Raw genomic sequence first — 25,139 nt, forward strand, 5'->3', positions numbered from 1 at the left:
ATGGAATTTAAGTGTGATTCAATCCCTCTTTCTGTTAGCATCCTACAGTTAGATGGGAGAGATAGGAAGCAGTTTTTTAGTGTTTGTACTTTGAATCGATTATAGAGTCAAACCTCACCAGCAGAGAATAAGGAATTAATTCATATAAAATGTTGGTTAATCTGTGAAAACAAAAGAATCATTTATTTCTGACAAGCTGACAGCAAGCTATTGAGGATATAGGCTCTTTAATTGAGGTCCAAACCAGCAATGACACAGAAATGAGAAGAAAGTAAATGATCTAAGAAACTAGAATAAAAATTCTGAGAATATCCTGGCAAAGCATATGGTAGCACTGATCTAAGATGAATACTTTAGTCCCAGGCAAATGAGGGCTTGCTAGGGTTGTGTGATTTGCTGCCAGAGAGCATTCAAATTGTGTCCCTTTGTTCCTTTTCTGCTTTGCTTTACTTACTTTTTTTTTAAAGATATTTATTTATTTATTTATTTATTTATTTATTTATTTATTTGAGAGAGAATGAGAGACAGGGAGTATGAAAGGGAGGAGGGTCAGAGGGAGAAGCAGACTACCTGCTGAGCAGGGAGCCCAATGTGGGACTCGATCCCAGGACTCCAGGATCATGACCTGTGCCAAAGGTAGTCGCTTAACCAACTGAGCCACCCAGGTGCCCCTTCTGCTTTACTTTCGTATTTATTAGGATATTTGAGATACACAGCTATGATGAAGAAAGAGGAAGATGTTTATGACCTGATATGGCGGTCATACAACCTGATTTTTCAGGATGCAGAGTTAAGTGAAAAGACCAAAATAATGTGTATAGGAAGCAAGCAAAAGGGAAAATAAGAGGGGAAGGAGCCATATACCTGAACATTTGTGCAAAATGAAACATAGGCAACAAACCACTAAACAATGAGTTTGGTTACCTACAAACAATGAGTGGAAGTTAAAGAAAGATTGAGGAATTGTTGAAGACATAGCAGTATACAACTTGTGATCCTGGATTGGTCCTGGACCAGAGACTTCCTTTTCTGAAAGGACATTATTCACATAATTGGCAAAAAAATTAAATAAGATTGATAGATTAGATATTCATATCATATTAATGTTGATTTACAAATTTGAAAATTACATTGTTTTAGGAAATATACACCGAGGTAGCTAGGGGTAAAAGAACACTATGTCTATAACTTACTCTCAAAGTTCAGAAATGAAATTATACATGTATATATATTACATATGTAGCATGCATATATTTATATGTATTCATATATAGTTTATATACATGTAAATATAATTTAATATACTTACCTATCTATATACCTTATATACATATAAAACCAATATTGAATATTAATAGCAAAAACAAAAGTGTTAATTATCTATAGTAGGCAAACTTAAAGCAAAATGATATTTGCAAGTTGAAAATAACTAGGTATTAAGCTATATGCCAAGTGATGCCAAAACACTATGGTAATGGTAAAATGAAAGACAAAAAATGGAAGTGAATAGAAAACTGAAATCATATATGTTTATATGCATGTATATATATTCTGAGATACATGCACACATATAAATATGTACATATATGAAATGTACATATGTGCATATACATATGTGATATACACATACGATGTATAATGTGTGCGTGTATGTGTATACACAGACACACACACACCTATGTGTTGGCCAAGCAAAATAATGGAGAAAGGACACAATAATTTGTAGCTGGTGCTGAGACTAGTGGTTTACTAAAAGGAGAAAAATAAAGTTGGGTTCCTACCTTCCCAATACATAAAGGTGGACTCCAGAAATATTTAACAACAAAATGTGAAAAATGTGATATGATAATAAGAAAATATTGAAGAATATTTTTGTAACTTATGTTTTAAGAAGGATATCTTATAAGCAAATCTTTTAAAAATGAATGAAAAGGTAAGCTTTTATTAAATTTCAGAATACAAATAGTAATCTTTTTTTTTCCTGTCAAGGAAACTAGAGATTGGCGTACAAATGAAAAATTCAACAAATATTTGTAATATATTAAATTAACAAGGGATCAATATCTAGACCACTGCTGCCCAAAGGAACTTTCTATAATGATGAAAATGTTGTATATCTGTCTTGTTCTTGTTCTTGTCAATTGCTATTGAACACCTGAATGAGACTGATGTGAGGAACTAAAATTTCACTTTTATCTATTTTAATTTGTTCAAATTAGAATTTAAACGGATATATGTTACTAGGTAATGTATTGAACAGTACAGATGCACAGGATGCAAATCAACAAGAAGAGCACAGAAAAACCGTTTTAAGTGGGCCAAGATTAGAGTAGTTCATAGGAAAGTCGAAAAGCTAATCGGTATGAGAGGGGCTCCAAATTCATTGATAACCAAAAGAAGGTGAATTAAAGCAACATGATATTATTTTATATGGAAACAAAAATTTGGAAGGGCAAATTATGCTAAATTTTGTAGTGGGGATATGAGCAATGGATCTTGTTCTACAGGTGGAATTAGAGTCATTCTGGAAAGTAGTCCGTAATATTTCGTGAAAATAAGTGGATAAATGCTTTATTGCCCAGTTCTTCTCACTTCTGGGTGTTTATCTTAGAGAAATGCTTATACCTACATAGGGCTGTTGGACAGTTATTAATCATGAAATCATATATGGTAATAGGAAATCATAAGCAGTTTAGCTGTCCATCATTTGGTGAATAGACAGTAAAGTGAGTTATTTGTACTACTGAATAATATCAATGCTTTGAAGTAAGAACTCTCTCTCTATAAAACAATATGAATTGTATTTAGAGGAAAAGGACAGAGAATGGCATTTTGTAAATGAAATCATGTAATTCATAGAACAGTGGTTCCTATTCTATAAAGAAGTGGCATATTTAAAGGGAAATAGCAAATACATTTAGAATGAGTGACTATTTGAAGAGAATTGCAGTCAAGAATTTAGAAGAAAAATAGTAGGAGGGGAGGAGTTAAATGGTGAGGTTCTAGGGGAACCCTGAGCTTTTCCTTGCTCCTCAAGCACAGCTGGATCAACATCAAACTATTTTGAACAACTAGGAGTATGGTCTGAGGATTAAGAAAGGAATCTGCGCAATTGGAGGGAGAGATTGTGGAAGTTGCAAGACTAATATTAACAAACAAATCAAAGCGCACCTAGTTGAAGATCCAAACACTCCCCACTATAAGCAAGGAAGAATGCTGTAGAGGATAGAACAGTGGGAAAGAGCAGCCAAAACACAACAGCAGAGTGCACACAACACACACCAGAAACACTTCCTGAAGTGCCAGGCCCTGGACAGCGTATGACCTCTTTTTAACACCTCCAGACTGGAAGTAAAGAACCATTTATCATGCTAATGGACATCAAAAGAAAGCTGGAGAGTATCCATCCTTATATCAGACAAACTGGATTTTAAACCAAAGACTTTTAATAAGAGATGATGAAGGGCACTATATCATAATAAAGGGGTCTATCCAACAAGAAGATCTAGCAATTATAAATATTTATGCCCCTAACTTGGGAGCAGCCAAATATATAAGTCAATTAGTAACAAACTTAAACTCATTGATAATAATACAATAATAGTAGCAATGGACAGATCATCTAGGCAGAAGATCAAAGAGGAAATGAGGGGTTTGAATGACACAGTGGACCAGATTAACAGATATATACAGAGCATTTCATCCTAAAGTAGCAGAATACACATTATTTTTGAGTGCACATGGAACATTCTCCAGAATAGATCGCATGTTGGGACACAAATCAGGCCTCAACCCCTACAAAAAGATTGAGATGATACCATGCATATTTTCAGACCACAATGCTATGAAACTTGAAGTCAGCCACAAGAAAAAATTTGAAGGACCACAAATACATGGAGGTTGAAGAACATCTTACTAAAGAATGAATGAGTTGGGTTGCCTCAGTGGCTTAGTCGGTTAAGTGTCTGAATCTTGACTTCAGCTCAGGTCATGACCTCAGGGTCACGAGATCCAGCCCCACGTTGGGCTGTGCATTAAGTGCAGAGTCTGCTCAAGAATCTCTCTCTCCTCTCCCTCTGCCCCTCCGCTCACTCATGTGCTCTCTTTCTAAAAAGAAATAATTTTTTTTTAAAAAGGAATTAAAGAGGGCATGTGATATGATGAACATTGGGCTTTATACTCAACTAATGAATCACTGAACATTATATCAAAAACTAATGATGTACTATACCATGGCTAATTGAATTTAAATAAAAAATAAAAATAAGATCAAACCTCTGGAAAAAATTTTTAAAAATTAAAAAAATCTAAGTGGAAATTTTTTAAAAAGGTGTGAATGGATTAAGCAGGAAATTAAAGAAGAATTTAAAAAAATACGTGGAAGCAAATGAAAATGAAAATGACAATCAAAAACCTTTGGGATGCAGCAAAGGCAGTCCTAAGAGGGAATTGTATAACAATACAGGCCTTCCTCAAGAAGCAAGAAAAGTCTCAAATATACAACCTAACCTTACACCTAAAGGAACTGGAATAAAGAACAACAAGTAAAGCTTAAATCCATCAGGAGAAGGGGTGCTGCTTGTGCTGGCCTTCTAGGGGAGAGACCCACCATGCTGGCTTAGAGTCAGACCTGCCCTAGGATATACGCACTTGCGAGACACAGGGGCACAGGGTTTGGTGTAAGGGGGTCCCGCATTCACTGAGGGCCGCTGTGTTGCTCTCTGAAGTCCTACAGTGTTGATGGTGAGGGGGGAAATGGTGTCATCCCACTCTCTTGACCCCAGACAGGGGATCTCACACCCCCTGCTGTTCAGGAAGCCCTCAAAGAATAGCGAAGGCCATCAATGCACCGAGCACCGAGCACTACAGCTCTCTTGCGTTTTATCTTTGGCCTGTGGCTGGGATTCAAGACTCCAAATCTTAAGGGATTTGGCACCGAGCAGACCCATTCCTTTCCTCCAGAGAAGAGTCTGCCCATCCTGTGTCTGGTGTCCTTAGGATGACTCAAACAACAACAACAACAACAACTCCTGTGTGGTACACAGAATCTATGGTGTAGCACAGCGAAAAGCAGCGACCAGGTTATCCAGCCTCTGTGCATACCTCTGTCCCCTGCCAGTGAAAGACTGTTTGCTGGCACCTGCAAGGTCTTTTGTCCTTGGGGAGGCAATATACCCCCTTCCAAATATACTCCAGGAAGGGGAACTTTCTCTCCCAGTGTGATGCAGGAGATCCCTACAACACTTTGTGCACTCCCGGACCATGATTTCTCTTTATTTAATGGAATTTAGTCTTTAAAATTTCTGGGTTTTCAACTATAGTTAGTGGGCTGGCTTTTTTTCTCTTTAATTCTTTATTACATTAAAAATATTATTAACTCCAACTGGATTAAATTTCAACTAAAATAAGTATATTTGCAAAAAAACCAAACATGTCCTATAAATGTAATGATGGAACAAACATTTGATAATTTCAGTATACATTATGAATATTTTTAAAAATCTACAAACAAAACAAATTAATACCAATTTATTCTGAGGATGTGTTTGGTCCTCAGTCTACTAATGGCTGCTTTCATCTCCTGATTTCTCAGAGTATAAATGATGGGGTTCAGTAAAGGTGTAATAATTGAATAAAACAAAGGAAGAAATTTATCCACTGAAAAGCCCCTGAATGGCCAAGCGTAAATGAAGATAATTGGCCCAAAGAACAGAGTGACTACAGTAATGTGAGCAGACAATGTGGACAGAGCCTTGGAGAGTCCACCAGAGGATCGACGTCGGACAGTTACCAGAATGACAGTGTAGGAAATGAGCAGGAGTATGAAGCAGATGAAAGACAACAGTCCACTGTCAACAATTACCAGCAACTCCAGAACGTATGTCTCAGTGCAGGCAAGTTTTAGAACACGGGGAAGGTCACAAAAAATATCATCTACTGTGTAAGGGCCACAGAAGGGCAAGGTGATAGTAAAAACCATCTGGCTCATTGTATGCACAAAACCAACAGCCCATGATAGCAGCACAGAGCCCATGAGGACCCGGCGATTCATGATGGATGTGTAGTGAAGAGGTTTGTATATTGCAATATACTGATCAACAGCCATAACTATGAGAAGAGTCATCTCACTGCCACCTAAAAAGTGGAGGAAGAACATCTGAGCCATACAGCCCCACAAAGAAATAGTTTTATTCTCCTTGAGGAAATCTGTGACCATCTTAGGGGTGTGACTGTGGAAATAGACATATCCAGGAAGGAGAGATTTCCAAGGAGGAAGTACATTGGTGTGGAGTACGAAGTGAGTCAAAGGTTACAGTGACCACGATGAGAAGGTTTCCTGCCATAATTGCTACATAGGCCAACAAAAATATGAAAAAAAAGAAAATTTCAAGTTCCCAAGTGTTGGTGAGTCCTAACAAAAGAAACTCCATTACCATTGAGCTATTCATCATATTCATCTAGTCTATGTAGGGGTTTTCAGAAAGTCATTAAAATGTAGAAAACCTGGAAAAAGTGACAAGTTAACCTGTGATAGTTTTGAAGATATGACCATATAAAAAGTAGTATTTGATTCATATATAGAGAGAGAAGATGGACATTTCTGAAAAATACAGCAGATTTTTGACAAGTAGGTTTATGTTTCCTTGGTTCCTGCAAGCTTATCTTCTTTGTACCCAGTGCTTTCCTCTGATATTTCATACTTGTGTGCAGAGTGATTCTTGACTCTTATACTGGTTCATATATCTTTCACACTTGTACTTTGTGTGTGTTCCCATATTGAACTGACACTGATAGATCACTTTTATATACTTTTTTATTTAGATGTTTTAGTCCCAACTTTTTTTTCCTGTTTTCTTCTTTTTTTTTTAATTTTTTTTTAAATTTTTATTTTTTTTTTTATTTGAGAGAGAGAGAATGAGAGAGAGAGCATGGGGGGGGAGGGTCAGAGGGAGAAGCAGACTCCTCGCTGAGCAAGGTGCCTGATGCGGGACTCGATCCTGGGACTCCAGGATCATGACCTGAGCCGAAGGCAGTCGCTTAACCAACTGAGCCACCCAGGCGCCCCCTGTTTTCTTCTTTTTGAAAAACTATTACTGATACACACCAACCACACAGACACAGATACAGAATTACACGTATACACATAAACACAAATACATACGTTCTAGTTCTGGAGCTCCAGAACAGATTGTGGAAAATCTACTCTGAATATACATTTTTTGGCTTAATAGTTCATGAAATATTCAGATGTTATTGTTTAGCCCAACTATCAGAATAAGGGAAAAAAAAGAAAACTTGAACCAAGAGCTTAGATTTACATTCTAGTCCTGCCTTCTACATTTACCAGGGAAATATACTCTTAACTCTTTTGAACATTGATTTTATTTTTCTATATGCATAAAGTAATACCTACTCTTCAACCTCACAGATTGTTATGAGACTCCCAAGGATAACATATATGGAATATATTTGCGTATTTCATTGTATACCCATAGGTATTATGTATGTGCATTTACAAAATTCTGTTTTTAGCATTATCTCATTTTCTGGTGACTATAAAGATACCCAAACCAATAAGAACCATAGAAGAATTTTACTATGGAAGACTTGGTAAAGAAGACTTAGTCTAAATGAATATATTTTTCTCTATTAAATTTAAATGATATAATTACCTAGTTGTCTTCATTATATTTATTATCATCATTGGTATTCTATTTCATGTAGTAATTGAGTCACATACTAGTTATGCATAGTTTCAAAACTGTGCGGTCCTCAGTCTCAAAATACTGAAGGAAAAATCTTGAGAATTATAAAAGTAATTTTTATAGTTTGATAAGTAAAATTGGAAAATTATGAGCAAAACCCAATATTTATTAATTTAGGATTTTTGGAATTTTACGAGTCTCTATAAAATATATCCAGCTAAGTGTACATATAGATGGATTCCAATATGTTATTATAGATGAAATCATTCAATATGACAATTTGTACATATTGATATGCACAAATAAAGATGAAATATCTTTAAAATATTTATTTTTTTCTACTCAGACACAAGTAAAAATAAGAGTATGAAAAAGAAAAGAATTTTTCCTAACTTAAGCCACAGTTAAGCCTCAAATGGAAAATTTAAACTTTTGAGTAGTGTATTTTATACAAATACAGTGAACTGAAAAGAAATGAAAAAATAATTGAATAAATGTGAATCAAAAAAGCAAAGCCAGCTGCATTGAAAATTTTATTTAAAAAAAAATGAATCAACATGGTTTGGTTTCTCTCTAGCAGGAACTTAGTCTGAGAATGGGTTGGATAACCCAGGACTGGAGAACCTAGCTCTTTCTGTGACATTTATGTGACTTAAGGATGAAAAATGAGTGCACTCTTTTCAACTGTGGTTGCTTGCCTAGGGAAAAAAAATGCTATGGGATGTCCAATACTGTGTGTCTATATTTAGTAATAAGGTCTTTTCTATACATTTACACAAAAGCACTTAAACAGTGTATGTGGAAATACATAACTGACAGTTCTTTTAATAAGAATAAAAGCTGTACAGTTTTTATTGATCTTGAGGGGTTTTTTTATGAATCTTTTTTATGAGAGGATTAAGTCATGTATAGATTAGATAACCCATGCACGGGTAATAGTCACTGACCACAAAAAAATGTTTGGAATGTAAAAGTCAGATTTGCTGTCAGAATAACCATTATAAATATTTTCTAATTAAAAAATAAACTTGTACATTTAATAGAAAAAGGTTCAGCATTATAGATACACAAAGGGCTTTGATCTCATATATTGATCAAGTTTAAAATATTAAAATTAATTGCTTTAAATGTAGGTAGAAAAAAGGCCAGTGGGTTTAGAAGAATAGGAAATAATCCTTGGGTTGCAAAATTACCAAAGAAATTTATTAGCAGTACAATTAGGTAATTACATTGAATGAAATGTTATATGACTTCAGGGAACAAAATAAGTGTACTTGAGTGGAAATTTTTTTAATTGATTTAAATTAATTTATCTCACTTATTTCATGTGTTTTCTGTGATGAAATAAATACTCAGTGTAGGAAAGTAATAACAGAGGTTAATAGGAAATCAGTGTTTCTCAGTTTCTTGATATGAGACTTTATTATTTTATGTTTCAGACTTATCACAGATGCTATACTTAGCCAAGGAAGAACCTAATTTTTCCATTATTTTAATACTCTAAATTGTCTTTTTATCCCATAGGGATAACTAATTTAAGTTTATATTCCCAAAATACAAACTCAAACTATAAAACTGACCCCTCAAATCAGGAATGTGGCTCTTGTTCTTACTGAAACTAGATACATTCTTCAGTTGCAAGTTGACCAAAATTATCTTTTACTATTGCCCTCATCATTGGAATAATGTGGTTTTCATTCAGTTCTAAGTTTCTTATAAAACCTCTTCTCCTTTATTAAAGTATACATTTGCAGTTTTTGTTAGCACTGCTATTTAAACCTACCAGTTCTGAGGAGTGGCCTCTTCAAAAACATGCAGATACAGTTAGATCCTGAATATATATTGTTTATCTTTTTTTGCCTTCATGAATATACAGGACAATGATTCACAGGTACAAAAAAAGAAAAAATAAAAAAGGACAAGAAACATAAATAAGATGCAGGCTGGTGATCAGTTCCCTAAAGGGAATTATTAAAATAAACATGCTAGTGTTCCCAAGAGTTCAGAACAAGGACTTCTCTCATTATTTAAGTGAATTGTGAATTCACCAAGTATCAGCCATGTGAACTTTCTCTAGTAAGTGCTTTTCAGAAAAAGCACTAACTCAAGTGTTTTGGTTGGGGAAGGATGAGCACATTTATAGAAAATGATCTATCATAAATGATAGACTTGAGGAAATTATAATTCTGTTAATTAGATTTCATCAATCTCAATATTTATAATTAGTAATTGAGTGTATTTATTCAAGTAAAATTAAAATAGTCTACACTGAGCAAGGCATATAAGGAAATTCATATACTATAGACCAGTTCTTACCAGAAAAAAAATCTCATTTTACCGTAGAAGGGGAGAGAAGAGAGCGAGGAGAGAGAGTAAGAGAGCAAGTGAACCAGCACACACAAGAATGAGCAAAAAGGAGAGGCTTTCATCATGGTAAGCAATAAATGATTAGTTAGTGGAGTTTAGCAATCAACCAACCATTCTAAAGATTTAGAATTCTCTAGTCCTTTACAATTATGTAGAACTTGATTATGACTCAAGACTATGAAAGGGAGATCATGGAGGCAACTATAGTAAAACTTTTATAGTAAAACAATGTAGATAAGTAAAATACTAAAGGCTAACAGTGTAACAATGTATGATTGCACATGAGTTCATTTGCTACAGAAATTTTTCTGTTTCCTCCTACTTTAACTCTTCCATGTTTATTTAATTGGAATGCTCTTTAAAAGATTACAAGAAAGTGAGGGGAGTACATGTATGATACAAGAAAAAGAAAAAAGTGAGGGGAGTACATGTGGTGCCACATTCATTTCCAAAGTCCATAGAAGACATTCCTAATAGATTTCTCATTCTTTCTGACTGAGCCTAGGAATTTTTTTTATTTAATAAATTCAATTTAGTTAACATTTTTTAAGATTTATTTTACCCACGCAGCCACTAGCAATTAGAATTGCCATGGGAACAAGACGAAGACGGAACCGAAGCCGGGCACAGGCCGTGGACGCGGTCCCACCGAGAGCCGAAGATGGCAGTGAACGTATATTCAACATCAGTCACCAGTGATAACCTAAGTCGACATGACATGCTGGCCTGGATCAATGAGTCTCTGCAGCTGAATCTGACGAAGATGGAACAGTTGTGCTCAGGGGCTGCCTACTGTCAGTTTATGGACATGCTGTTCCCTGGCTCCATTGCCTTGAAGAAAGTGAAATTCCAGGCTAAGCTAGAACATGAATACATCCAGAACTTCAAAATACTACAAGCAGGTTTTAAGAGAATGGGTGTTGACAAAATAATTCCTGTGGACAAATTAGTAAAAGGAAAGTTTCAGGACAATTTTGAATTTGTTCAGTGGTTCAAGAAGTTTTTTTGATGCAAACTATGATGGAAAAGACTATGACCCCGTAGCTGCCAGACAAGGTCAAGAAACTGCAGTGGCTCCCTCCCTTGTTGCTCCAGCTCTGAACAAACCGAAGACACCTCTCAGCTCTAGCAGTGCAGCTCCACAGAGGCCCATTGCAACTCACAGAACTACTGCAACCCCTAAGGCTGGCCCGGGTGTGGTGTGAAAGAATCCTGGTGTGGGCAACGGGGATGACGAAGCAGCTGAATTGATGCAGCAGGTCAACGTATTGAAACTTACTGTTGAAGACTTGGAGAAAGAAAGAGATTTCTACTTTGGAAAGCTAAGGAACATTGAATTGATTTGCCAGGAGAACGAGGGGGAAAACCTGGTATTGCAGAGGACCGTGGACATTCTGTATGCCACAGATGAAGGCTTTGTGATACCTGATGAAGGGGGCCCACAGGAGGAACAAGAAGAGTATTAATGGCCTGGACCAGCAGAGCAACATCCGAATTCTTTACTCCAAATCATGTGCTTAACTGTAAAATACCCCCTTTTATTATTCTTAGAGGACTCACTGGTTTCTTTTCATGAGCAAACAGTACCTCTTCTTAAAGTGCACTTTGCAGAAGTTTCACCCCTTTTCCAATGAGTTTGAGTTAGGAGCTTTTACCCTGTAGCAGAGCAGTATTAACATCTAGTTGGGTCACCTAGGGAACAAAGAGGCTGACCATGGGGCTCACCGTGTGGACGCTGGTAACACTGATTGCTGGAGAAGGTGTTTTTGTGTGATACTCTGAGGTGGAAACCTCAGTAGAGAAATGTAAAGACTGATTTGAATTTTAAGCTAATGTGAAATCTTGGCAGAGAACGTTTTAATAAATAAATGCCTTAAGAGTATTTAAAACAACAAAAAAAAGAATTGCCATGAAAAATAAGTCTTTTAAAAATTTCTGCTGTTTTTTCAGTTTAGTGTGGTATTTGAGATGCAAGAAGGAAAAGGATTCTTTAATATAGAAATTAGGAAGATAATATTAGAACAATATTGGATGTCCTGACTTGATTACCCAAATCAGTTGGTAAGGATGGTATGCATAGAATTTTTCAAAATAAAGCTGAACTGTTAGGAGTACATGGTCTAGGGCCAAACTCAAGTAGGGCAGATATACTTAAAAAGGAAGAAAAAGGGAATAAGAAGGGAAAATACGTAAGTTTGATATTCAAGGTATATTTCAAAACTTTTGCACAGCAAAGGACACCATCAGCAATACAAAAAGGTAACCTACTGAATGGGGGAAGATATTTGGAAGTGATATATCTGATAAGGGGTTGATATCCAAAATACATGAAGAATGTATACAACTTGGGGCACCTGGGTAGCTCAGTTGTTAAGCGTCTGCCTTCGGCTCAGGTCATGGTCCCAGGGTCCTGGGATTGAGCCCTGCATTGGGCTCCCTGCTCCGCAGGAAGCCTGCTTCTCCCTCTCCCACTCCCCCTGCTTGTGTTCCCTCTCACTGTGTCTCTGTCAAATAAATAAATAAAATCTTAAAAAAAAAAAAAAAGAATGTATACAACTCAACACCAAAAAAACAATCTGAATAAAAATGGGCAGAGGACCTGCATAGATATCTTTTGAGGGAAGCCATACATATGGTCAACAGACTCATGCAAAGATGCTCAATATGACTAATCATTAGGGAAATGCAAATCAAAACACAGTGACATATCATCCAGCTTACATTTGTCAGAATGTCTAGAATCAAAAAGACAAAACATAGTAAGTGTTGGTGAGGGTGTGGAGAATAAAGAACTCTTATGTTCTTTTGGTGGGAATGTAATTGGTACAGCCACTAAGGAAAACAATATGGAGATTCCTCAAAAAATTTAAAATAGAATTACAATATGATCCAATAATTCCACTGCTGGGTATTTAACCAAAGAAAATTAAAATACTAATTTGAAAAGATATATGCACCCCTACATTTATTGAAGCATTATTTACAATAACCAAGATATGGAAGCAACCAGTGTCCATCACTAGATGAATGGATAAGGAAGATACAGTATATATACACAATGGAATATTACTCAGCCATAAAAAGAATGAAATCTTGCATTTGCAACAACATGGATGGACCTAGAGGGTGTTATGTTAGGTGAAATGAGTCAGAGAAAGACAAATACCATGTGATTTCACTCATGTGTGGAATCCAAAAATGAAACAAATGAACAAAAAAAACAAAAAGCAGAATTAGATATATAAATACAGAGAACAAACTGATGGTTGCCAGAGGTGAGGCAGGTGGGGGGATGGGCAAAATAGGTGAAGGAGAGTGGGAGATACACTGGCTTTCAGTTATGGAAAGAACAAGTCAGAGGAATAAAAGGCACAGCATAAAGAATATAGTCAATGATATTGTAGTAGTGTTGTATGGTGACAGATGGAGTTATACTTCTGGTAAGCATAGCAGCATAATATATAAAATTTCTCAAATCACTGTGTACACCTGAAACTAATGTAATACTTATGTCAACTATACTCAAATAAAAGTTTTCATAATAAAACAAAATATTAAAATATTTTTAAAATTGAGACATTTAAAAATTTATAAAAAGACATCTTGGTCTCCAAGATGTATGAATAATTTTAGGTCTTCTAATTGCCTTTGGAAGTCTTTGTAGATTCCACAAACTCAATATTTGTATTATTAATAAATTCAGGCTTCCTACCTGAAACAGTCCATTAACTATTCCCTCTGCTTTCCCTTTAGCTACATTATATTCTCTACTTAAGAGGACAGAGGTATAACATACTATAATGTATGCTGGATCCCGTCCTTCTCTTTCTCAAAACACATTAACGGCTTTATGTTGACAATAAAAAGGAATCTACTAGGCCTGAAAATTCTGGTTTTCCTTTCTATAAAATCTCAGCGTAGATCTTCTCCCTTTTATTCGTCAATTTCCTTCACCAAGGTCTACCTTTAATACTTACAAACTCTTTCTCACTTCATAGTGTCTGTTTACACTGGCCCTTTTGCCTGGAATGCTCTTTTCTTTGCTCAAAGCTCTAATTCTAGAGCTTACTTAACTGGTTGGTATAAATGTCTCCCCTTAAAGTAGTCTTCTGAGACCACCATGCCTAACATACATCCCTCCCCTTGGTTACTCTCTCCAGAACAGGGAACAGGTCTGTATCTATAACCATGTATCTGTATTGCTTTAGACAGTGATTGGTACCTAATAAATATTTTTTTAATGTTTTATGAATGATGAAATTCAGTTACATTGAGTGTCCATGTGATCTGGTAAAGTAAGCTACACTAAGCTGTTCATGGTTTTAATCTTTAATATTTCAGTTGATATTGATTTTTTGAAAACTGAGTACTCAAAGATATGTTGGAAATATTTATTTTTAGGCATATTTTTACCTTCTACTAAATATATAGTGTATTGAGGCTATATAGTGAGAATGTTATCCTCATTCAAATCACAATTCCTCTGTGAAGACTTCATAATGGTTGACAAATATTGACAGATATTTTAACACCTATTAAGTTACTAAATACAGTTTTAGGGAAAAAGATTTGATACTAAACACCATATAGCGTGTTGTCATACTAAAGTTACCTATTTTTACATACTGAGCCATTAAAACTTTATAAAATTTTTGTAATAATATTTATGATTAGGTGTTTTAAACATTCATCAGCATTGTTTCCTTTATTCTTTTTTTTTAAAGATTTATTTATTTAAGAGTGAGAGAATGAGAGAGAGAGCATGAGAGGGGGGAGGGTCAGAGGGAGAAGCAGACTCCCTGCTGAGCAGGGAGCCCGATGCGGGACTCGATCCCGGGACTCCAGGATCATGACCTGAGCCGAAGGCAGTCGCTTAACCAACTGAGCCACCCAGGCGCCCTGTTTCCTTGAATTCTAAGACAAGGAAGTACAAGGAATTAATGAATGCACATTTATTAATGTATTGAATCTGTGTTATGAACATTTTCCATTAAATTTTTAATAAAACTGACAATAATGCTATGAATTTTGAGGGAAATAGATAGTATTTAATATTTTCATTGTAGCTATTCCAATAAATATTGGAGACTCAAAAACCCCAAATAGCAGAGACCACAAATAATCAGTTGTTATAGATATTATTTAGGAAGTGAGCCAGGAACCAAGATGCTGGCTGCTGAGTCTCTTAATGGCTGCTTTCATTTCCTGATTCCTCAGAGTATAAATAATTGGATTAAGGAGGGGGGTGATTATAGAGTAAAACACAGAAAGAAACTTATCTACAGAGTAACTATTGAATGGGAAAGCATAGATGAAGATAGCAGGGCCAAAGAAGAGAGTGACCACAGTGATGTGAGCAGATAGTGTGGACACCGCTTTGGAGGATGCAGTGGAGGAGTGCTGCCAGATGGTGACCAGCATGACAATATAGGATATGAGCAAGAGAATGAAGCAGACCAGGGAGAGGAGTCCACTGTTTGCAATCACCAACAGTTCTAGGATATAGGTGTCAGTGCAGGCAAGCTTGATGATCAGGGGAAGGTCACAGAAAATGCTGTCCACAACATTGGGACCACAGAAAGGTAAACCTACAGTGAAAACCATCTGGCTGGTGGTGTGTATGAACCCAATTGCCCACGAGAGCAGTAGAAACACAATGAGTGCCCTGCGATTCATGATGGTCTTATAGTGCAAGGGTTTGCATATGGCAACATACCTATCCATGGCCATAGCTATCAGAAGAGACATCTCTCCACCCCCAAAGAAGTGCATAAAAAATATCTGGGCCATGCAGCCCCACAAGGAGATGGTCTTGCGTTTTCTAAGGAAGTCTGCAGTCACTTTGGGAGTTGCAGCAGAAGAAAGACATAAGTCAAAAAACGATAAATTTGCCAGAAAGAAATACATGGGGGAGTGAAGATGGTTGTCAACTATCACAGAGATCACAATGAGGAGGTTTCCTACTATGATGGCTACATAGACAAGAAAGAAGATTGCAAAAAGGAATATTTGAATTTCTTGAGAATTGGAAAGTCCCAGCAAGATGAACTCAGAAACACTTGATGTGTTTTTCAGGAGATCCACATTCATCCTTTTGTACGTTTGTCAGAAGTTGCCTAGATGAGGGAAAAAACAGGATGTCATAGGGACTGACAAATCAGTAAACCTGATCTTTACTTACATCCTGTGTCATATGCAGGCAAACAACCCTGTTGGTAATATGACTGCTTCATAGGTATTTTGCAGGAGATATTTCACAGGACCACATGACAATAGAAAGTGTGAAGGGAATGGAGCCAACTAAATGAAATGTGTGTGTTGGTTAGTAGGGGCAAGGTCAGTTGGACATTGAGAAAAACCTCTCCGTTCTTGTTCAGCTGCAGATCAGACTGTATGTGAACACTTAACTTATTAGAATGATGGAAAAGAGTTTTGGAAGGCATCAGCAAAATAGATTTTTATCTTTTTCAGGAAGTGCATTTACTGACACATTTTTGTGACATTCTCAGTATGCGGTAAAAAGTTTGCCATATTAAATATTGCTGAAATCACATAATGTGCATTATGCTTCCTGAACTGATTATATAGTCCATGAGCATACTGTTGATAGAAGGTTGCATGTGGAGACACTTATAACTGAGATCAAAACCAATTACTGAGAAAAAACAAAAAAACACCCAATTACTGAGAAAGATTAAGCTTTTTAGACTTGAATGACCCATATTGACTCTCAAAACTACAGATGCTCATCTGCATAGTGCCTAACTCTTCATATGATTAGACATAAAGTGTGTCCTATCTGTGCATTCTTAGCCAATTGCTGTAAAATTGAATTAAATATCCATTTTTATCTGATAACTGTTTTTAAGTCATATGTTTTCATATATGATTGTATAGAAACATCTAAATCACTATTATTAAGATTAGTGAACTTTACCATGGTGGTCTTTTTTTTTTTTTTTCCGACCATTGTAGTCTTGTTCCACTTTCCTCCATTAGTGAGGGGTAAAGGGTAAGGTGAATCATTTACCTTTGTAAACATGACTTTAAAAAATTTGAAATGTGATGGATTGTTTGAATAGAGTGCCATCTTGGGTTACTTAGCCTCCTTGGACCTATCCTTTCTCACAGTTACTTCCTTAAAGTTCTTTTAACCTTTAACTTTGCCAAAATAGAAAAAGTCATAGATACTATGTTACTGACTGAGGTGGATTCAGCTAAGCTAAGTGAACTTTTAAAAAATACACACATATCAAAGGAATAGGTCAGTGCTCGTTGTATATACATTCACTTTTTAAAGACCTTCCTGTTTGCCTGATTGTAGCTCTATTTTTCAAGTCTTAAATCCAGGCTTGTTGTTCATCTCCAGTCCTTTCCTTGCTTTTATGAGAGCCTAGACCCAGTACTAATGCAGATTGTCAGAAGAGAAAATAGAATATATATAGTTTTGGGGTACATTTTCACCTTTTAGTTACACAGTTCAAATTTTTAAAAATATAGTATATCTAAATAACCATAATAAACATTTAATCGTATTCTCTTTTCTATGTATAGTTACTGTCACTTAAGACACACAGTTATTGTAAATGGCTCATAATCTTCCATTATGTTTGACACCATCATTCAGAGTAGCATAAAAACTTCCTTCTTTTACAAGGTAATAGAACTGAAAATGGAAATCTTTGTTAGTTCTCATTCACAGATGTGAATGTGTATTTCTTCTTTGTGCTTCATACCCTTGCTGTAAGGCAATGATTTTACCTAAGATATAGCTCCTGGACCTTCTGTATTTGTCTAAGTATGCAATAAGTACATTTGCAGGTGCACATGGGTCTGGCAGAGATAGAGTCCTAGACAAGATACTATCTCTAATTTTTTTTTTCTTATGAGTGTTTACTTGGCCATTTTCAGACTGTTGCCATAGGAAAGTTGAACTTTCTCACACGTTTTTCTAATAATTCCTAACAAGTTAATGATAGCATCAATATTTTATGAGTGGTGACATTCTGTGATTTTCAAAGCCGTGAATCAGGCACTTTATCCTTGCATTTCTATCATTTATTTCTTTTAAAAAATTACATTTCTAAAAACAACAAAGGAACGTTCTCTGTATTTCTGCTATAATTCAAAGAATAAGATCATGGGATAGCCAAACAATTTGAACATACCTAGATTTCTTTTCTGTAAGAATAATTTACTCGGCCTGGATTGCTGGATTATCTTAATTTCCAGTAGTCCTTGGTATGGTGTTTCTGATTTTTGTATTTTTTTCCCAGTTGTATAAAATAAGGTATATTCCAGTTTAATTTTCCCCTTTCAGCCCTCCCTTTAGTTATCTTTTTGGCATTTGTACTTATCACTTATGGACACATTTAAGGTTTTAATGAAAATAATGAGATCGATGTGGTATGTAAGGTAGAGTAACAGGTCAGGATTATGTAACCTACCGGTTTGCACTTGGACTTCAGAAGTAACATCAATATGAAATGGATGCTTAATCTTCATCATCCAGTGATTTTATTTTCTGCTCTGAACTTCAAAAGACAGCAGTATATCAATGTATCCCTTGGTAGAAGGCCCAAAGGAGGAAACTCATTTGATTGTTTTAAATTCCTGAGAGACTAGTAGTAAAAAAGTAATTAGGATGTTAAAATACACTTTTGACTTTACAAAAATGAGACACCATTTTTCATCCATAAAATTGATAATACTTTAAAGACAATTTTCAGTATTCAGGTGGTCAGTGGAAAGAGGACTAGAGTTGAATTATGAGAATTTTGTATGATGTTCATTCTTTTGTTGTAGTTTGTTTTCTACATTAAGCATTGATAAATGTGATATGTAGGAAAATATAAATATTCTAGATTATTTTAATTCTAAATTTTATTAAGGCTGAAATTTTCATATTTAAACTCTGTTTGAAATTTATTGATAAATAATGTGAGATAGTTTTTCATCTTTGCAATTAAATAATAATTCATTCCACTAAGAATTTGTTATGCTTTCTTTATAACCTTTTCAATTTGCCGATAGATCAGGCTCTTCTTCAGGTATGCTCATTTACTGTTTTGTTTTCCCGATAATTTTTGAGGAGGTACTATACATTTTACTACTCATTATGTTTACAACATATTTAATGTATGGAAGGGCAAGCCTGCTCTCACTGCTTTACTCATTCGTAGTTTTCTTGGCTAGCTTCTTATCTTTTTATTCTAAATTAAATAGATTTATTTTTTAAAGTTAAAACAAGTTACAAAGATATTTTGATATCACAGTATTAAACTTATAAGAAAGGTAGAAAAAAATGAACAGTATTAGAAATGTCTGCTACTTTTATAACACAGTAAAATTTTCTCATCTTCATTATCAACACATTTTTTTGTTAAATGTAATTTTGCATATTTCCTACTTTTATGCTGTACTTTATATGATCTTTTCTATAACATAATTGGTTTTAATTGCTATTGTTTCCTTTTTTTTTTACATGTTTAAGTTGTAAATGGTATCATTGTAGAAATCTCATTTGTAATTTTATCCCAGTTAATTGTCTCCTTTGTTTTGGGTTACTGATAAATGATCTACAAACAATAATATTTTTCTAATACATTTCTTGTGCCTTATTTCATTAACTAGAATTGTAGAGCAATGTTAAATTAACAGTGATGATAACTGGCTATGGCAGTTTCCCAACCATGACCCTTCCCTCTTTCTTGAAAGCAAAGCAGATTTTCTTGGGATCAGGTGTCTGTGCACGTCCATGGAGTCTCCAGACCTATCCACAAAGCTGCATCTCACTAGCCTGAACCACAGTTCTTCATTTTCCTCACCAGTGACTAGTTTAGCAATGAGGCTAGACCGTGTAGCAGAGACTGCTGAGAAGCCTTCTCCCATTCTTCATTAGTAACAGACACCTGAATTCATTAAGTGACATTGTGCATTCTTCCTTGCAAGTAAAAGTGGCTGATAACATAAAAGTAAACAGTATTATCAGGCAGCTGCTTGGTAAAAATTCTTTATAGGGGCTGACTCCTGGGAGAGTTATGCCCTTTGTCTCTCCCCACCTCCATATTTTCTGAGATCTAATTGGGAAAGTGTTAGTCTTTATACTAACATTAAGTATGGTAAATATTTATAGTCAAATGCTATCAGTTAAACATGGTACACATATAAAACAAAAGGAGTTTAATTACTCTAGTGACAATAAGGCTGAAATGCTAACGGCAAATGTTCAGGGAATCCAAAGATGAACATCAACTGGAAGCTACCCCCAATCTAAGCTGGAGGGAACAAGAGAAGAAGACACAGTCTTACCACAGCCCAAGGGTGTGGCCATATGTTCCATTTTCTTCTTCTCCCTTAACAAGTTTCTGTAAACATAGAGGCTTCATTGAACTCAAACTTATTATCTCATAGTTGTGTAGGTCCACAATCCAACATTGGTCTCACTGGAATACAATCAAGTTTTTGGCAGGACAGTATTCCTTACTGGAGGCTTTGAGGGAGAAACTGCTCCCAGACTCATGCTGGCTATGGGCCAACTTTAGTTCCAGGTGGTTGTAGAATATCATCTCCATTTCCTTGCTGATTTTTAGTCAGGGATTATTCTCACTTTCTAGGCATTGCCTATATTCCTTGATCATGTCTTCTTCCTCTTCAAAGCCAGAAACAGTGCATTAAAGCCTCCTCAAGTCCCATCCTTCCTGGCATTTTTTTTTCTTTCTCTGGATCCATGAAAGGTTCAATGCTTTTAAATACTCACGTGTTAGATTGAGTCCACCCGGATTATCCAGGATAATCTCCCCATCTGAAGGTTTATAAACAATTATATCTCCAAAGTTCTTTTTGCCATGTAAGGTAACATATTCACAAGTTCTCTGGTTAGGGTGTGGACTTATTTGGGAGACCATTATTCTGGTTATAACAGCTTATATACAAAAGTCAGAAGTGTTGTGGCCCATTTCACTAGGACAGCTAGAGCCATGGAAGTGTTGCTGAGTTCCAGAGTGAGCCACAGAAGTACTGCAGATGTTTGGGCTAAGGCAGTGTGAGAGTGTGTGTGTGTGTGTGTGTGCTTTGTTGTCCTTTCCTCCCACCCTATGTTAATCTAACAGTAACACTCATTTGTAACCATCTGGAGGTCAAGTGACTTAGGGTCCTGGAAATTCAGTCTTCATGGATAAGGGCTGCCTATAATACAGCAAATTTGTAGAAATGAAAAGAATGGATTGGAAGGAAAATGGACCTATAATGGCACACATCCTTTTATTATTCAATCTTTCTGGAATACAAGTGTGGTGTGTGAAATTTTTACAGACATTTTGTGACAAATTATTAAAAAAAAAACCACACACACGGGGTTTTGGAGTCTCTGGTGATACTGTGGTACTACTATACAAACATTTTATTTTACACTAGAAAATAAACCTCTACCTGATTTAACTATAACACTGTAATCATGGTTGATTACTAGCAGACCAATAATTTTAGTCAAGGACATATATATACAATTACATATAGGGGCATTAAGTGAAATTTTCAATATTCCTAAGATAGAGCATAAGAAAAACAACATTTTCTCTTCCCACGTTAAGTCACTGTGAAGGATAAAGTGTGAGGACCAAAACCTCATTCATTGAAGATGGCAGGGTCCTGCCACATTTGTGAAGTTTTGGAGAGTTTATATAGGGCAAGTATGCTGAGACAGCTTAAAAGTTAAAGTATTGCATCTTGTACCTTAATCACTATACCACTAAGAAGAAAGCATAATGTCTGGTAGTCCTCTCTAAGTTCTAGAGGCAGTTTATTCCAACATGTGTATATTACTTACTTATTGATTGACATGAGGGTTCTAGTTTTTGTGAACTTAGTTCAGGAAAGGCATGCTAGCAGATACACTACAGAGTGAAAGGAGCCTTACCACTAGGGCCATATGTCCAGGTAAATTCTACAGTATTAAAGTTGTGTTGCCTTTATCAATTAAATCAAAAGAAGGAGAAAATGTGAAACAATATAAATATAAAACATTTGACAAGAAAGCAGATTTTAATCCAGTCATATCAATAATAATCCTATAATAGTCATATCAATAATAATCCAGTCATATCAATAATAATCAATAATAATCCAATAATAATCGCTCCTTTTACAGGACCATCGTCATGCATTTATATATATACACCTAACAAGACATCATACTATTTTTTGTACAGTCAGTATTTAATACATACTTATTTATATATATCAACATATTTGACAAGCTACTACATTCCTTTTTGTGGTCTTGAAATGTACCAGTTCATAAGATCTTTGTACCCTTGTACCAATTATCCTCTCTCTCTCGAATTTTCTGTCCCCATGTAATTCCATGGGTGTGTCTTTCAAGTTGTCTGGTTAGCAACTAACCCCTGCTCTGAAAGACCTTGCTTAACAACCAAAAGCAACTACCATCTCCCAGTCAAACTTTATCATAACGTTATTTTTTATTTGCTTCAGAGCACTATCTCTTTTGGATCTGTTTTCAATTTAATAGTTTAATCTGTGTTTATCTACTTGAATATAACCCCAAGAGACCTGGAATCTTACCTGCCTTATTCACATAGCTAGAACAGTGCCTAAAAATTGCAAGTACTTAATAAATGTATTTGCTAAAATGACTGACTGATTTAGTGTATTAATGAATAATTGATTTAATCAATTCCAACTGGATTTTCTCCTTTGTTGTTGTCCCATTCTTCTATTTCATTCGGCAAACCATGTGACGACTCAGTAACCTCCTCATGGAAGCTTTCACTTCCTGATTGCGAAAAGTATAAATCACAGGGTTCATCAAAGGAAAGATGACTGTGTGAAAGAGAGAAACTACTTTATCAGCTGGGAAAGCTCTGAATGGGCGAGTATAGATGAAGATGGCAGGTCCAAACATCAGAAACACAATGATAATGTGTGTGGTACATGTGGAAAGAGCCTTATTCTTCCCTTCAGAGGAATGTCCCTTCACATGGCAGAGGATGACCGCATAGGAGGCCAGAAGTCCCAGGAAGCACAGCAGCGTGAGCAGGCCACTGTTGGAGACCATCAGGAGGTCCACCACAAAAGTGTCTGTGCAGGCCAGCTTGATGACCTGCGGGACATCACAGAAGAAGTTATCTAGCTGGTTTGGGCCACAGAAGGGCAAGCGGAGAATAAGGGCTGCTTGTACAATGGAATGAGTAAAGCCCCCAAGCCACAGAGCCAACAGCAAGGCGTAGCAGACTCTAGGGTTCATGACAGTGGAATAGTGCAAAGGACGACAGATGGCGATGTAGCGGTCAAAGGCCATCACAACAAGAAGAAACATCTCCCCTGCCCCCAGGAAGTGCAAGAAAAAGAGCTGAGTGATGCAGCCTCTGTAGGAGATTATTTTCTTCTCAGAGAGGAAGTCCACCAGCATCCTGGGAGCCACAATGAAGGAATAGGATGCATCTAGGAAGGCCAAGTTGCCCAGAAAGAAGTAGAGGGGGGCTGTGAGGCCAGGGTCTGATCTGATGGTGAGGATGATGAGGAAGTTTCCAGGGAGGATGATGAGATAGAAAACTAAGACTAGCACAAAGACCAGGAGTTGAGCGTGTTGAGACTGGGTTAGACCAAGGAGGATGAATTCTGTCACCACTGTTCTGTTCTCCCTCTCCATCTCTCCTCTGTCTGCAGAATAACAAAGTATTATCTGTTATAACCACCTTTTTATCATCTCCATAGCTCTTCTCCAGATAAAAACATTTATTTACCACATCCAAAACTTGCCTAGCTGAAAAAAAATGCATGTCCCATAAGTGTCTTATGTTTTGAGTTGACCCTTCTACCCTCCATTTCTTGATCCCTCCCTAAGACATTGTTCTCATAACCACACTCTCATTCCCATTTTACCATGTGCTTCTATATAATTGTGCTCCTCTAGGAGTCTGGGCTACTTTGCTTGAAGAATAGTTGAAATTTCCTGATTAAAACAAAACTTAACCATTATTAAATTTGTCAGGTGTGTTGTTTTCTCAGTTAGCTGTGGTGCACTGTCTCTAATGTTTAGATTTGTTGCTGGGTTTTCATCGCTTCTCTTTATTCCCACAAAGCAAAGTGTTTTTGCCAAGTGCTTCTTTCCTTTGGCTCCTGTAGAATCCCTATTTCCTGGTTGGTATCTCTATGTCTTGTTTTCTAAATGTGTGCCTTACTTATTTCTCTTACACTGTTCTGCTTTGGTGCCCTTGTGCACCTTTGTTCCAAACTGGTTTAGGGTTTCAAACAAGAATCCTGCATTCTCCTAACACAGAGGTATTCCCCTAGGTACACCTTTGGTTGGATCCCAATCCTGAATCTGCTACACACCGTGTTCTTAAATACTAATGAATACTAATCCATGTTTATTTGCTTGCCATGTATCCATAAGCTACTTTACCCTCAGATCTCAGAATGATAGCCAAATGATATCCTGCCCACAAATATTTTCATATAAACTTATCAGAATATATAAAATATTTTGAATATCTCAGTATAATCAAAGCATGCTAGAGCTGGAATGATCATGTAGAACATACAGTATGACATACTCATTTGACAGATGAGAAAAATAAAGCAATTGCATTTCAGATTCTTAGTTTTGCAATGATTTTTCTTTTTTATTATCATTCACAAGTGGTAAGAAAAATAAGAGGTGTGTATTCCTCATTTTAAACCAATTAGGATATTAATAATCAGCGTCCATCTATTGGTGTTATTTTATTTAGGTGCTTAAATAGTCATAATATTCCTTGCATGAAACTGTTGAATCTCAGATCTGTACCTCTGAAACAAATAATGCAATATATGTTAAGAAAAAAAAAAGAAGAAGAAGAAGGTAGCGGGAGGGAAGAATGAAGCAGGGGAAATCGGAGGGGTAGACGAACCATGAGAGACAATGGACTCTGAAAAACAAACTGAGGGTTCTAGAAGGGAAGGGGGTGGGAGGATGGGTTAGCCTGGTGGTGGGTATTGAGGAGGGCACATTTTGCATGGAGCACTGGGTGTTATGCACAAACAATGAATCATGGAACACTACAT

General features: G+C 36.1%; 2 protein-coding genes and 2 pseudogenes across 2 annotated transcripts; 1 reads left to right on the forward strand and 3 right to left on the reverse strand.

The window, feature by feature from the left end:
* Window positions 1-5,518: 5,518 nt before the first annotated feature.
* Window positions 5,519-6,458, reverse strand: LOC123862127 (olfactory receptor 4K13-like; annotated as a pseudogene).
* A 4,216-nt stretch (window positions 6,459-10,674) lies between these two features.
* LOC123842820 (microtubule-associated protein RP/EB family member 1-like) lies at window positions 10,675-11,956 on the forward strand (annotated as a pseudogene).
* A 3,259-nt stretch (window positions 11,957-15,215) lies between these two features.
* LOC123841429 (olfactory receptor 4K13-like) lies at window positions 15,216-16,163 on the reverse strand. The gene has a single exon (XM_045871022.1). It carries the CDS (start codon window positions 16,161-16,163, stop codon window positions 15,216-15,218), a length of 948 nt encoding a protein of 315 aa, XP_045726978.1.
* Window positions 16,164-22,806: 6,643 nt separating this feature from the next.
* Window positions 22,807-23,742, reverse strand: LOC135361477 (olfactory receptor 4N5). Its single transcript, XM_064569688.1, has one exon. It carries the CDS (start codon window positions 23,740-23,742, stop codon window positions 22,807-22,809), a length of 936 nt encoding a protein of 311 aa, XP_064425758.1.
* Window positions 23,743-25,139: the final 1,397 nt, after the last annotated feature.

Source organism: Mirounga angustirostris, unplaced genomic scaffold (assembly GCF_029215605.1).
Source record: "Mirounga angustirostris isolate CCGP_5_RB_7025 unplaced genomic scaffold, mMirAng1.0.hap1 SCAF_9, whole genome shotgun sequence".
NCBI lineage: Eukaryota > Metazoa > Chordata > Mammalia > Carnivora > Phocidae > Mirounga > Mirounga angustirostris.